Source organism: Chenopodium quinoa, unplaced genomic scaffold (assembly GCF_001683475.1).
Source record: "Chenopodium quinoa cultivar QQ74 unplaced genomic scaffold, ASM168347v1, whole genome shotgun sequence".
In the NCBI taxonomy this organism is placed as follows: Eukaryota; Viridiplantae; Streptophyta; class Magnoliopsida; order Caryophyllales; family Amaranthaceae; genus Chenopodium; species Chenopodium quinoa.
In genome coordinates this window covers 22622-37372 of record NW_018745170.1, presented here as the reverse complement: position 1 = coordinate 37372, position 14751 = coordinate 22622, and the positions used below count along the sequence as shown (strand labels likewise).

Sequence of the window (14751 nt, the reverse complement as noted above, 5' to 3'; positions counted from 1 at the left end):
CTCAATCATGAGGACTTCTATACTGTCGAGTGCCAACAAGGCCAGATCTTTAGCAGCCACATATTCTGACCTGATATCACCGCCAGTTGACCTTGAACTAAAGTAATTACAACCTTGAACATATGGATGCCCCTCAACCTCAATCTTGACATCAGATTCATACTGAGAAGAGGCAGACCTATGGCAACAATTGGAAACAAGTTAGCAATTGAAACAAGATAAGAAAGCATATCTAGGCCTTGTGTAGCTCAATCCCAACTTTAGGTAGTAAGAATAAATGCAAATCCATCAAACCTGTTTTTTCCACCCCCTTCCAATAAGTTAAGTATACTGAAATTAAAATTCATGATTATAGAAATGTAGCTTCAAGAAAAGTCATGTCACAAAGTAGATTCGTTTGGTTCATAAAAGTATAAAACAACTTCCACATAATTAAATGTAAAAACAAAATAACTATTGGCAAAAAAAAAAAAAAAAAAAAAAAAGGTACCAATTGTGAGGGGAGAAACTTTTGTTAGAGATATCAATGGGAAATCCAGCTTACCAACCCTCTCTTAGTAAGCAACTTTCCATGTTCTAAGACAACTTACTCCAGAAATACAAGTATTAACTTCCATGGAAGTTAGCCAAATAAGTAAACTTGAAGTTATATGGGCATTTAGACTTTTACACTAAACCAAACAAGGCCTAGATGATGAAAGGAGCAAGCAAAGCATCAATAAGCAATTCACAAACCTTTCGGACACTCAGCATAGTATGAAGCCTCCCATGCTATTTGCTGCATAATTTTTCCAGAGAGATCTTCCATAGGCAATAAACTATGCACTTTCTTGGACAGTCTCTCACAGCCAACCGATGCCAAACACTGCAATATCTCCATGATATCAGAACCCAATTCTGTGGGTAGCACGAGAGTCTTCGACGTTTGCATGATCAAGCTCCCACAATTGTTAGCATTTTTGAAAAGCAAAGGGCTCATAGACCGCAGATATCCTCCATCATTTAAGTGAAGCAATGGTTCCAGGCCTTCTGCAAGGGGAGGCAATCCTATTGGTTCTTCAGGTGGTACAAAAACAGGACTCCCAAATCCACCAGTGCTATAATAAGGGGAGCTCTGGAAGGCTTCCTCATTTAAACCCCATCTTTGCATCAAGGTCTGAGTTTCCAAGCGTTCAAGGCTTTTTGCTTTCAGTTTATTTCTCAATGCCTGTTGTAAACTTTCATTCACTTCAAGGCCTGCAGTATCAATGACAGGCGAGTGATCTACACTCTCAAAATTATATTCTGAAGAGGATACACCAAAAGCTGCAAAGTCATAATCAGACACATCATCTTGTACATCAGCACCCAAGAAGAGGCTACCTGAAGTCATCATATCTTCTTCAAACTGTCTTAAAAGGCGTTCTCGAGGAGATTCAAGCCCGCCATTGAAACTCCGGTTTGAGGGAGTACGCAAGTCTTGCAACAGATTACAGAAATCATCTGCCACAGTTCTTTCAAAGTCATTTAAGCTCAATGATTTGACCAGATTACTTCCTTTATACTTGGCTTTAATCTCAACAGACATATCATCCTCTGACGTTTCTAATTCATCAGACTGTGAAATAAACATCTTAAGCAAATCTAAAGCCTCTTCTTCAAGATATGACTCTTTAATATCAACACTGTATTTATCTATAGGAGCCTCTTCTGAAACACAATTCAAGGCTTCATCCCAATTAGCAACCTTTGTCTCCTCCTCTGAGCATATCTCTTCACCCTTGAAAATCTCAGCCACATCAATTATTTCTACAGCTGAGGCTTCCAAGTCTGCAGGGATACATTCATCCAACTTTTTCGCTTCCTTGGGGGAGCACTCTGATTCTACTCCCTTTTCTATCACTGTAAACTCAGCATCATCATGTTTGGTTCCACAAAAATCTTTTACAGAACTAGATAATGAGTTTGGACCCAACTGAATCGACTCCAACTGTTCAATAACCTTATCAAACTTTGTCAGACTATCAACCCTCCCTTCCTCAAGCTTACCATATAGCATATCAATGGAATTTGAGAAATCATATTCATCCTTCGGCCCACCAATCTTTGCATCCAGGTATTGAGATGAATAACAAGAAGCATTATTTAAGCTACTCGGAACACTCCCCACCCGCCTAAGTGAGGTATTGCCTCTGACAGAACCAGAATCAACAGAGCTCATCCTGTTCAATTCATTTCCCTCCAAGCTAAGAGCGAGAGGTGGTTTTATGCAACTACCTGATTCAGCTAATCCATCCTTTGTAACCAAAAACCCAAAACTAACATGCAAAGTAGCACCATTCGCCTTGCCTGCAAGCTTAAAGCTCGTCGACCATTTTCCTGAGCATCTATCTTGCTCCAACTCCTCCAAAGTAAGAGGAAGCAATCTTGTAAGATCAACCCAATGCTTCCCAATATCTAACCCTTCTGTCCCAACTATCGACGCATATAACAAAAAATGCTTAGGCTCATACTTCACAAAACCCCCATGACCATTTTTAGAGCCACTAACAGTACATTTACTCATCAATGTCTCCTCAAACTCAACCATGCCATTCGAAACCCTCGACGGACGGGTCTTAAGCACAACATCCTTCCTCTTCCAATGCACACTCAAACAAATATCTTTGAAATCCAACATCAAATTCTCAATACAATGAACATGACAAAAGAAATAACAAGTAAATTTCCTCTGCCTAATAATGTGGGACAATGCCTTAAAGGGTTTCCAACCCCAAATTGATGAATGTTGCTTATGCTCCTCCTTCAACCACTCTTTCTCTCTATCAAACCCTGGTTTCGGGTTCGATTTTGGTACACTAAAATGCGATTTAGGTCCATAATTAGAGTAAGAAATCACAGAATTTTCATGGGTTTTGTTCATTGAATAAAGGGCATTACTAATCTCTTCAATATCACGCAACAATTCACCATCACTTGAATCATTATGTATAGAAAACCCAGATTCAGACATCTTTTCTCCCATGAAACAAAATCTTTAAACTACCCAGAAAAGCATAAATGTAATTATCAATCAAATCTTCTAAGTACTACAAAAAATATGTACAAAAACTTTGGATTATACAGTGAAAAAGAGAGAAAAAGATGCTTACTTGAAATGGGTCCAAATTTGAGAGCAAATTTAGAATGAGAGAGACTTTTTTGGAGTAAGGTAGGTGGGAAGGTTCCGATTCTTCTAGCTTTGGGGGCTATATTGGATGATTAATAGTAATTAAAGAAGCTTTAATGTCATGTTTTATGTGATTAAATCCAGGAATTGGTGCTTAAGTTCATAGAATTAATTAATTATTCAGTATACTGCTAGAGAATAGAAGTTTTGTCTTTGCTTTATCTTTTATTTTTATTTTTATTTTTATTTTTATTTTTAATTATTAAAATCTTTTTGAAAGTTTTTTGATTAATTATTTAGGAGTAATTTGATAGTTTGGTTAAAGGTGAGTGGATGGTCGGCAATTAATACCTAATTTTTTTTTTTTTCCTTTTATTTTGGGACATGAAAATGTCAATAGACATATTAATTTACTTAATCAAAATTTAAAACATAACATCATACCTAATACTTTATGGCACCTCTTTAATCCAAATTAAACATACCTTATGAGTTATGACAATTATAAAAGTTTAAGGACAGTTTGGTACGTGGGATTTTGGTGGGGGTGAGGGGTTGAGAATTATAATTTTAATCTTTAATTCCTTATTAATTGCAATTATGGCAGTGGCGAAACTGGCGATGACATAACTCATGCTTGGTACGAAATATATATTACTCGTATATATTATGTAGTAGGGGCTTCAAAATTTATTTCAAACTAGGCCAAAAGCAATTATTATGGTAAATAGGTTTTACTTTATGATATCCAGTCTAATCTAATTCAAACCTTTAAAAATCCTTTATAAGTTTAAAAACTAGTTGGTGGCCTGGGCGTTGCCCCGGGTCATTGCATTACATGTGTTTATGTAAAAAATGAATTAAGCGAATTGTTGAACTATGGAATGAGATGAGATAATATCTGTATTGGATCTGTGAACTTGACTATAAATTAAGCTAAGCTAATAGTTGGCCCCTCCCTTCACTCTTAAGAGGTTAATAGTGTCACCCTACAACAATTATAACAGACTACTATACCCTTGCTCATCATCATGTATATGGATGATAATTGTTTACCTTTTCATTATCGCATTGGTTGTTTAGACCCTCCTTTTATTGATCTCTATGCAATCTTCCTCTCCATAATAGCACCCCAATGAATACTACAAAGTATATTAGTCGTTCTCTTGATGATCTCTCTCCTCTAATAGTGGAAGCTGACATATTCTATATATTCTAATATTGTATATAAGGGTTGTTTCGGGGTTTTTTATGTGTCCTGCGGAGAGTTACAACACCTAGACTGACCTCCAGCTGTCTGTACCTGCAAAACAACGAAACTCCCGTGGGAGTTCCGCCTCCGACGATCAAGTTAGAACGTGTGTAAGGAGAGTATTGCGAAATGTAAATGTGTTTTCCGGCTGCCTGAGGCAACCTCGAAATCTGAGTGTTTCACTCTCTGATTTGAGGTTGGAGGAGTAATCATCATGATCCAAGGTGAATTCAATGTGAATGAATCTCTCTCTCTCTAAAATTTTTGTGATCCTTTACAACTGATGCAAATGGTTTGTATTTATAGAGATTTGGAGAGGAGCTTGATGGCTTAGTGACACGTGTCACTTTAGCATAGGCCCATTTGTCAGGGGTATTTTAAATACCCCTAAACAAGGGTGATTAGTAATGAAATATTTGACAGAAATGGATGATTTATATAAAAGGGTTTAGTGACTGTAATGAAGTAATTAATTGAGATTGGATGGTGATGTTATTGACGATACGTTAAAACTTAAAAAAATAAAAGAATTATAGTACTTCGTATGAAGGTGAAAAGTTGAATATATTCTGGAGATTTTATTTTTGGTCAGTTACAAACTTAGTTAGTATGAAAATAAATAATAGCTACTCCATAGTTAAAAACTTAATAAGGCCTTGTTTGGTTGACATGGGAATTAAATTCCCAAAGGAAATTACATTTCATGGGAAGTAATTTCCTTCATGACATTCCTAGGAATTTCCTAAATTTGTTTGGTTAGCAATGTGGGAATTTAGAAATCCCGTGTATTTTGATTGACTTAGGGGAGACTAGGTTATTTACTTCCCTTGTTTTGTGGGAAGTTGAAATTCCCATGAATTTCCACTTTCCCATTTTTGTTTTTTTGTGTCATCCAAACAACTCCTCAGTTTGTCAAATCCCATGAATTTTCACTTCCCCTATTTTATGTTGTCAACCAAATAAGGCCTAAGTATGAGAATAAAAAATTAGCTACTCCATCTAATTGGACAATGTCAGTTACAAATATATTTTGGGTCATTCATGAAAACCATTGAATTATTTAGCGTAAATCAAGGTAAAAATTAAATGTATGATAAATGAATCAAGTAATGACTTAATGGTGGTAAAAATTGCTATTGTTATCACACTGACATATAATTGCTTATGTGGTGCTTGTCAATTACTAAAAATGACATATGGCAGAATGATACTCCTTACCTGGAGTTTTAATAATACTATTGATTGATAAATGCTATCACTTAAAATGATTTTTAGGCGGGCCCAAAAGGCCAAAAGAGGGCAAAGGGGGGTTCAGTACATTGACAAATGCCAATAACGTGGCCTGGTGCATCACCACACTTATCTATCCAAACACCACAATTCTACATTCCAATCAGGCAACAAAAGATAAGAGATACAGAGAAACAAAGCAGTGAAAATACAGGAGAAAAAATGGAGGAAATGAAGCAAATGGCATACAAAGCAACTACCAAGCTAATGCTAGGCGCACATGAAAGAAACTTGTTGCCTGATGCTCTTATTAGACGCCTTACTCGCCTTCTCTTAGCCAGTCGCATTCGTTCTTCCTACAAATCTTCTTCTCAACTTCAACTCTCTGATCTTCTCCACTTTGTTCATTGTAATGTTTTCTTGCCTCTTTTTTATTTATAATTTTGTAATAGCGGTTTAAATTACACTGTCAACGTGACTATTAATGATTGACGGAAAGAAAAAATGAAAAATGGTTGTCTAGCATATGTTTTTATATGGTATGAGTTTTTGTTTGAATGATACTAGTAATCATGTAGTGTTATGCTGGTACATTTTCCAAATGATGGAACATTTGGTTATCTAACTGTATTTTGGAATGTGGGTGTTATTGATCTTTGGATGGTTAATCATGTGATAGAGGTAATTAACAATTTTTGGATGATTGAATGTCTAACTATGAAAATATATCCCCGTTCTTGTAGAGATAAGGCTTATGTGTAATGTCCATTAATCTCGTCTTTGCATTGCTTAGAGAAGAGTCAATTTCTCTGTTGAGTCTGTTCGATTTTAATAGTCACATGTGCTACCCTTGCATTTTCTAAAAAGGCTGTTAGTTAAATGTTAAGGAGATGATATATAACACACATTGACAAATTATGCTTGTCTAAGGCTGTTAGGAATCTGATTAAACGACAATTAAATTCAGAAGGCAGGATGTAGCCTTGGAAGAAGACTGCCCTAACCTTCGTGTATTTTGCTTCCACCAATTTTGCAAAGTATGTGTCGGATTGCTGATCAATTAAGCAGTAGTTGATTAACTATATCTTCTTTTGCAGCGTTAAGAGAAATGCCAATAGCAATTCAGACTGATAAGGCGAAATCTCAACACTATGAGCTGCCTACTTCTTTCTTCAAGCTTGTTCTAGGAAAGCATCTCAAATACAGGTGAAAATAAAAAAAAAAAGTTGTATTCTTTTTGACAATGTAGTATGGTAGTAGCACTACAAAGATGTGCATCTTTGAATTGATGATTGTCTGTTCCCATTCATTTGTTCTGCCTCTTGGTTGCAGTTGCTGTTATTTTTCTGACAAGCAGACAAACCTAGATGATGCAGAGAAAGCAATGTTAGAATTATATTGTGAGAGGTCAGGGATACAAGATGGTCATACTGTTCTTGATGTTGGATGTGGCTGGGGGTCGCTTGCTTTGTACATTGCACAAAAGTACAGTAACTGCAGGGTTACCGGAATTTGCAATTCAGTAACGCAGAAAGCACACATTGAGGATAGGTGCAGGTGCGTCTTTCATTCATCTTCATCTTACACATATTCCTTGCAAATCTTTGTCCTGCAATTAAGTTAACATATCTAAACAGTGCAGACTAAATGTTAACAGGACGGAGGAGGGTATATAACTAGAACAAGCTCTAAGGTGTGCATATTTTTATGTTTCAGGGATCTTCAGATGAAAAACGTTGAGATCATAGTAGCAGATATAAGCACATTTGACATGGAGGGATCTTATGATCGGATACTGTCTATCGAAATGTTTGAGGTATGACTAACAGTATTACCTAGGAATACTAGTACTATTCATCAGTAAGTTAGATATATCATAATAGCAAAGTTTAGGATTTTGATATGATTTGTTGATGATTAATTCTACAGCACATGAAAAATTACAGAGATCTTCTAAAGAAGATATCCAATTGGATGAAACCTGATGGCCTTCTATTTGTTCATTATTTCTGTCATAAAGCTTTTGCATACCACTTTGAGGTACTTTCATCTTGTTTAGACATACTGTTCTTTCTTGTATATATTTACTTGCTGAGTTTCAATGAGCTACTGCATATTTGAGTCGGCTATGAAGTATTGAGAACTTTGTTCACACACTTGTATGCAGGATATTAATGATGATGACTGGATCACTCGGTATTTCTTCACTGGAGGCACAATGCCTGCTGCAAATCTGCTCCTGTACTTTCAGGTTAGCCTGTGGAAACCATAACTTATTACTGCAACACAAAGTCTCTTATTTGCAACATTTCTTTCGTTTGCTCATGAATGATCATTAGCTTCATTACTACTTGTATCATACTACCTTCCAGATTTTATTGTCAGATTGCTAACCTATACTTCGTATTACACTGTTATAATGACAATTATTATCTCAACAAAAAATTTGAGGGAACAATGATTTTCGAGTAAAGCGAGTATTAAGCATGAACTGGTCTATCTTGATTATTGCCAATCCCCTGTCTCTCAGTTGGAAATTGTAATCATATTACTTTTCTGTCATTCAAACACCTCGATTTATCTGGTTTCTGTCTGAGATTGCCATTCACCATCATTTTAGCAACAGCAACCACCTAATACAAATCCCATTGTTTGCTAAGTCTAATATTAAGGTTTAGATCTGTGCAGTCTTGATCCCATATTCTCATCCTTATAACACATTACAGAGTCAATTATATCTAGCTGCTTATGGGTGATCTCATTGCAGGATGATGTCTCTATTGTCAACCACTGGCTTGAAAATGGGAAGCATTACGCGCAAACAAGGTTAGAAAGCAAGATTGACAATATTTAACTGCAGCTTAAGCCTACCAAGAAATTTAACTTACCAAGTTTCATCACAAGTTGGCTTAGATTTATAAATTAAGATAAGTAGAGAGAAGCATGTTGATAGACCTTTTTATCATTTTTTCAGCGAGGAGTGGCTTAAAAGAATGGACCGTAACTTGGCTTACATAAGGCCAATAATGGAGTCGACTTATGGCAAAGACTCAGCTGTAAAGTGGATAGTATATTGGAGAACCTTCTTCATAGCAGTGGCTGAGTTATTTGGGTACAATAATGGGGAAGAATGGATGGTTGCTCATTTCCTATTTAAGAAGAAATGAGGCTGATCTTGCAGCTTTTTTATCCTCATCCCAGCAGCATCAATGAGCAATCATCGGAAAGGGAAGATGAAGCTGTTTTTTTTTTTTTTTTTTTTAAACGTCGTAGTAACATTTAACTTTCCTAAGAGTTCTCACAGTGATGAGTCGCAGTGTATGGGGTCCAGGAAAGGAGCAGGGGCAGAAACAAGCAACTGGAGATGCATCCAACCAATTTTATGGAGTATGGGGTTGCAAGCTTGCAACATATATTTGTAATGCTGCTCACCGTCAATGATTACCTCTTGATTAGTGATAATTTATCTTAGATTTTTCTAGAAAGCATTCTTTATTTACTCTGTTAATTGTTTAATTGTTGTTTCCAAATAAAAAGAATGCAGACGATCAGTAGACTTCAATTGAGTTGTTTGGCAAGATTAATGCCACAGATTTGAAGTGTGACGGCCCATGTTTTCGAATAATAATTGAATCACAAAAATGAATGAAGCGATGGCTGGTAGGAACCGAAAATGCCATGCTAGCTTTTAGCTATAACTCAGCTCCTGTAGATGCAATTTAGTTACAGAACGGTGAACAGAGAATACAGATCGACGTATGACTCTAGCATATGAATTTAGAACTAATGTAGAACAAACAATGGACAAATGGCTTTAAATTAAGCTGTGTTTTGGTCCTGTAAGGTACATTGTTGATCCAGTTTCAGTATGTTCAGTATAGTTTTCCAGAATCCAGTAAAAAATTTATAGAACAAAGTCGGACATAGCTAATGAAATACTATAAGACATATCTTCCAGACTTCCATAATGTATAACCAAATTAAATGAAGTGATCTCTTCTTCAGAAATCCCCTTTAACATCTAATCTACCATCTGCAGATCTGAATAGCTGATTATGCTCCTCCGCAGACAATCAAACAGTATAAAATAATTAATATCCCAGTGATAAAATATCCTCAGAAAAGAGCAGCAGCAAATAATTCTAATCAAGCAATGGATTTTTTTTACTGCTCCCTATCTGCAAGTCATGCATCTCACATTCATCAGTCTTCCGCGTCTACCAAAAATGTACAGGCCACTTGTGCCACAAAAAGGAATCGGAAATCTGTCAAAACATTCTTTGCACCTTCAATCCTTCCCAAGAATTTCAAGAAAGCATTTGTTCATATTGCAATGGTGCACATGCCTAATCATACATGGCCTCTAAAGACCCAAATCACAGACAGACATTTAGACCCTGTGTACAGAAGTAATAGTTCTGCTTAACTAGCTGGTCAGTCTAGCCATCAACATAGAATCATATGGTCTTTTGGTACAGCTTCTTAGAATTATTTCAGCCCAAGCTTTCATCAACAAGCACATGCATAATTGACAAACATTCGAAATTAAGCTCGAGAAGATTATCAATGGGAAAAGAGAATTGTTGACACATACTTTTCTCTTTTAAATGCAAGGCAATGCATTACAATATAAAATACTGTTGTGATTCACATCCTAATGCCAAATCCAATTACCATGATTGAGCCCACCTCAAACTCCTAGACCAAAACACTGCTAAAGTGCCAAAGAACACAGAAAAGAAAGTATTTCTGTCTACCTCAAACTGCTCGAATAAAAAGGCCAGAACCCAAATCTATGTAGTAGACTTGCTTTGCCAAGGCTACACTCTAACATGACATGGTTAGAAAATGCAATTGCTTCTCTATCCACACATTAGACTTTGACAAGCTCTGGATGAAAAATGAGCTTAAGAACATTTACAGGTTGGAGAAAGTGGACAAAGAATTTTCTAATCCCAAATCCACTGGTGATTACAGGATTCCATAAACAGAAATTTAGATGAAAAGGAATTACTACGCTTCTCCAAATGTACGAGTTTATAGTGCAAAATTTCAAACTCAAAAGTTACATTATTATCATCAGTTAGTTCTTTCAAGATTATGAAATTTGTCCACCAGAAAATTTTTTATATCACTTCATTCATGTGTAATATCTTCCTCGACATATGCGACTGTTCTGCTCAAGTTATTTTTTTACCAAGTCTTACCACTTGGATAAAATACAATAGTCAATGCAGCCAGATCAATTAAGGTTATCCTGTTGTAGCATCCTCTAAATAGCAATATAACAAGAGCAAGATTCCATAATTGCGAAATTAGAAGTGTATCACGTATATTTCCTCGAAAAGCAACAGGTAATCCAATCAATGTATAACTAAAACTTGACTATCAAAGTTGTTGGCAACTTTAGCATCAGTAGTATATACAACAATAAATCACAACATTACTTGGAGCTGGCATCACCCATTGAAGCACCATCAACTGAACTCTTCCTATTGATTCGATCCACCGAAAACGGATTTTTATTAGCTTCAACTTCCAGAAACCTACTTAACTGCTTATCTTCCAAATGTTGCTGTCAATTAACAATACAAACATCAAACTCCTATACAATTTATCACATTTCATGAGCAAAAATATTCTAAAAATCTACATAAATTTGAACAATTTCTCCAAAAACAATATAATAAACTCAACCATATAGTAAAGATAATAAGATCAATTGAACATACAGAAAGGCATTCCCTGTATTTCTCCCACTCAACAACACATTCTTCCTTTTGCCATTGACCCTTAACAAATTTCTCCGCATACCACCTGAAAATTTAACACACCCATATCAAAAAAACTGGAAATAAATTGAAATCAAGCATAAGTTTTCATTCATTTACATAAATTAGAAAAGGGGTTCTTAATTTGACCCAATTTGATTAACTAATAGCCTAATATGCACTTAAATTGTTCTTTATTAGGTAATTAAAAGAAAGAGATGAGCAAGAAAATTACCTGTTGAAGCAATTATTGTAGGCGTTTCTGAGATCAGCACAAGGAGAAGTTGAAGTAGGAGAAGGAGATGGGGAAGTTCGCTTGTCTCTCAGAATCCCCATTTCTTTGTACAAGTTCTAAGCTCCAAAGTTCCTACCAAAACTTAACAAAAACCCAGATGACTTGAAATCCAATGGGTTTGGGCCAATAGTTGGTCTAAATCTTGCCAGGTTTGGGCACATATTTTTCAGCTTGGATCTTATTATTCTTGTACTGTACTCACCCACGGTTATTTCTAAAAACTTTTTTTTTTTTGGAATAGTTATCTTAAAACTTCTCGTTTATACATATTAGCATACTTGATACATTCTCTGTTTTAATAAGTGTTTCACTTTGAGGGAGACATTTATCAACAAGGAACTTTAACTATCAATTTTTTTAATTATCGATACCATAAAAGCTGATATTCAAAATACTACCTCCGTTAACAGTTATTTGCAACAAATGGGGGTAGCACGGACTCCTAGGCAAAACTTTTAAGGGGTGTTTAAGTGAGAATAATTGAAAGAAAGGACATGTGATTAATTCATTAAAAAGGAAGGAAAAGGAGACCCGATTTTCTAAAAAGAGGAGAGAGATCTGAATTTTAGTGGGATTTTGCTTTCTCTCCTAAAATTTCACCAACTTTTAAAGCTTTTCACTTTTTTCATATCAAAGTTTTCCTTCCACTTGAATTTTTCATTCAAGGCAGGGTATATAAACCTGTAACCAGAATTTATTATTCAAAATATTCGTACAAACCAAATGTTCTACCCTAATTAAATTACAGCATGTTTTCCTCATAAAAGTTACCACTAATTTCAGCTTAAACTTCATTAAATTCTCAAAAAACTACCCTCCTAAAACTAATTAGTGCAAGGTTAGAAGCAGCATCCATCATCTTGTAATCTACAGCCTGGTTCAACTTGATTACTTAAAAAAAACAGCAACCCCACTTCATCACCATTACTCAAATCTGTAAGGAAAAAAACTTCAGAACTAAAAATGGCAGAATTTTTCGATAAGGAATTTTTTGGCATAGATCAGTTGCTAAATGATGAAGATTATATGGAAGACATTGATTCAAGTAGCATGGAAGAAGGTGACAACATTCATCAAAATGTGTTACATGAAGATGCATTGCAACAACCTAAAAGTAGAAAACAACTTACTGTTATGCAAAAAAAAAATAAAAAATATTGTTGATGCAGTTCTAGTCAAAATGGATGGTCAGGATCTGCCAAGAGGTTTTTTGTCACAGCAAGGAAGAAAATTTAATGTTCACATATCATCAATACAAAGATTATTCAAATACATAAAGAGACAAACGGCTGATGGGAATGTGATTGATGTCAGAAGCAAGAAGCTTGGCAAAACTGGACTCAAACCAACAGAGTATACAAATGAGTTCTTGCAGTCAGTCCCTTTGTACAAAAGGACAACAGAGAGAGGCTATGGTGCTGCTCTTAATATGTCACATGTGACAATTCACAAGTTAAAGAAAAAAAGGGAGGCTTAGAACACATACAAGCACCAATCACCCCTGACATCTAACCACAAGATAGCAAGACTGAAATGGGTTTTAAGTCATCTTCTGCCTTGCTAAACAGAATGCAAACACAAAGTTTGAGGATATGCAGCAAGTAATACACATTGATGAAAAAGTGATTCTACTTGAACCCAGAAACAATGAGGTTCTATCTGCTGCCGAATGAACCAAATCCATATAGGTGCCAACAGTAAAAAAGATTCAAGGTAAAAGGGATGTTCATGGAAATGATCGGCAAACCAATTTTTAACACCCATGGACATGTGTTATATGATGGAAAGTATGGAATCTTTCCATTTGTTTATGAGAACATTGCTAAGAAAAAAAAAGCTAAAACAGAGAAGCTGGAGCTGTGGAAATTAATTAAGGCAACTCAAAATGTAAACAAGGAGGCAATCAGGGTAATGCTACTCAGCAAAGTAATAACAGCAATACAAAGTAAATGGCCTCCTCATCTATCTAAGGACATATTTATTCAATGGGACATGCCAGACCTCATTAGATTCCAAAGGATGAGGAATTCATTAATCAAATACGTTCAACATTCAACTCATTTACCAACCAGCACAGTCACCTGACTTGAATGTGCTAGATATTGGCTTATTCAATGTGATTTAGTCTATACAGTACCAATCATTCCCTAAGAACTTGGGGGAACTCATAAACAAAGTCACAGAGGCTTATGACTTGTTTAATCTAGTACTAAACAAGTACACTTGGATAACGCTACAAGTTGCATGATAGAAATATGTCATGTAGGTGGGAATAATTTTACCTCACCACACAAAGGGAAGAAAAGGCTGGGATTGCTGCCAGAACAATTGGAGGTGGACAGGGATTTAGTTCAACAAGCTGTTGAATATCTCAACACTTTATTCATACCAACAGGGGAAGGCATTGAAGTGGATGAAGGCATGCAAGTGGATGCAGACTAAAGACAACAAAGAAAGATAAGGAAGGTGACGTTGAGACTGCCACACATAGCCAGTGAAGAGGATGAAAACCAATGGTAAAATAGTAGGTAGTCTTTTGTATTTTTTGGTTTTACCATTGTTTGAAATTAATTGGTTATGTGTATTTTGCTCAAATTCATGTTAATTATTGTAAGACAGTCTTAACTAGCTTCTTTTGAATTTGTAGAACCTTTTTAAGAACTTAATGATAATGAAGTGTTGTTGTTTTATGTACAAAAAGGGATTACATTATGTTTGCCATTGTGATACACAGAAACCTACACACATATTTAAATCCATCAGAGGGTGTTGATTTATCACATAAATTACATAAGTGGTTACCTTAACAACAACTTACAATTGAAGTTGTTGGAGAAATTCCAACTTATCAATTTAGTGTCAAATGAGTCCCTTCATCATTTGGATTTGTCAAACATACACACATTACATGAAGGGACTCACATCTCATGTAAGGACACACATCTCATAAAGGGATTCAAATTACAGTAGCCACCAACAACTGACTAAGAGGACAAGCCTAGCCATATGTCATGTTGTTCTCTCTTACCATAGTCATTGAGATCATAACGAACAG

General features: G+C 35.7%; 3 protein-coding genes across 3 annotated transcripts; 1 reads left to right on the top strand and 2 right to left on the bottom strand.

The window, feature by feature from the left end:
• On the bottom strand, positions 1-3971 carry LOC110710201 (protein PLASTID MOVEMENT IMPAIRED 1-RELATED 1-like; the record flags this gene model as incomplete). The annotated part of the gene is made up of 2 exons (XM_021888473.1): positions 732-3971; positions 1-178 (listed from the first exon to the last, which is right to left on the bottom strand). Coding segments are annotated over exons 1-2 (2451 nt in total), but the record flags the coding sequence as incomplete, so codon positions are not given.
• Positions 3972-5711: 1740 nt separating this feature from the next.
• Positions 5712-9229, top strand: LOC110710169 ((S)-coclaurine N-methyltransferase-like). The gene is made up of 8 exons (XM_021888433.1): positions 5712-6039; positions 6728-6836; positions 6963-7187; positions 7347-7446; positions 7560-7670; positions 7798-7881; positions 8398-8456; positions 8605-9229. The coding sequence occupies exons 1-8, from the start codon at positions 5727-5729 to the stop codon at positions 8795-8797; spliced, it is 1194 nt and encodes a 397-aa protein (XP_021744125.1). The 5' UTR covers positions 5712-5726; the 3' UTR covers positions 8798-9229.
• A 1674-nt stretch (positions 9230-10903) lies between these two features.
• LOC110710170 (uncharacterized protein At4g33100-like) lies at positions 10904-11800 on the bottom strand. Its single transcript, XM_021888434.1, has 3 exons — positions 11637-11800; positions 11363-11447; positions 10904-11205 (listed from the first exon to the last, which is right to left on the bottom strand). The coding sequence occupies exons 1-3, from the start codon at positions 11735-11737 to the stop codon at positions 11074-11076; spliced, it is 318 nt and encodes a 105-aa protein (XP_021744126.1). The 5' UTR covers positions 11738-11800; the 3' UTR covers positions 10904-11073.
• Between the last annotated feature and the right edge of the window lie 2951 nt (positions 11801-14751).

What these genes read in the sequence shown, in the direction of transcription:
- LOC110710169 (XM_021888433.1), top strand. Translation starts at nt 5,727, where the DNA reads ATGCCAATAACGTGGCCTGGTGCATCACCACACTTATCTATCCAAACA. An exon ending in TCTTCTCCACTTTGTTCATT is followed by an intron (nt 6,040 to 6,727) that starts GTAATGTTTTCT and finishes CTTCTTTTGCAG; the next exon opens with CGTTAAGAGAAATGCCAATA. An exon ending in CTTTTGCATACCACTTTGAG is followed by an intron (nt 7,671 to 7,797) that starts GTACTTTCATCT and finishes ACTTGTATGCAG; the next exon opens with GATATTAATGATGATGACTG.
- LOC110710170 (XM_021888434.1), bottom strand. Translation starts at nt 11,737, where the DNA reads ATGGGGATTCTGAGAGACAAGCGAACTTCCCCATCTCCTTCTCCTACT. An exon ending in TACAATAATTGCTTCAACAG is followed by an intron (nt 11,448 to 11,636) that starts GTAATTTTCTTG and finishes TTAAATTTTCAG; the next exon opens with GTGGTATGCGGAGAAATTTG. An exon ending in AATACAGGGAATGCCTTTCT is followed by an intron (nt 11,206 to 11,362) that starts GTATGTTCAATT and finishes GTTAATTGACAG; the next exon opens with CAACATTTGGAAGATAAGCA.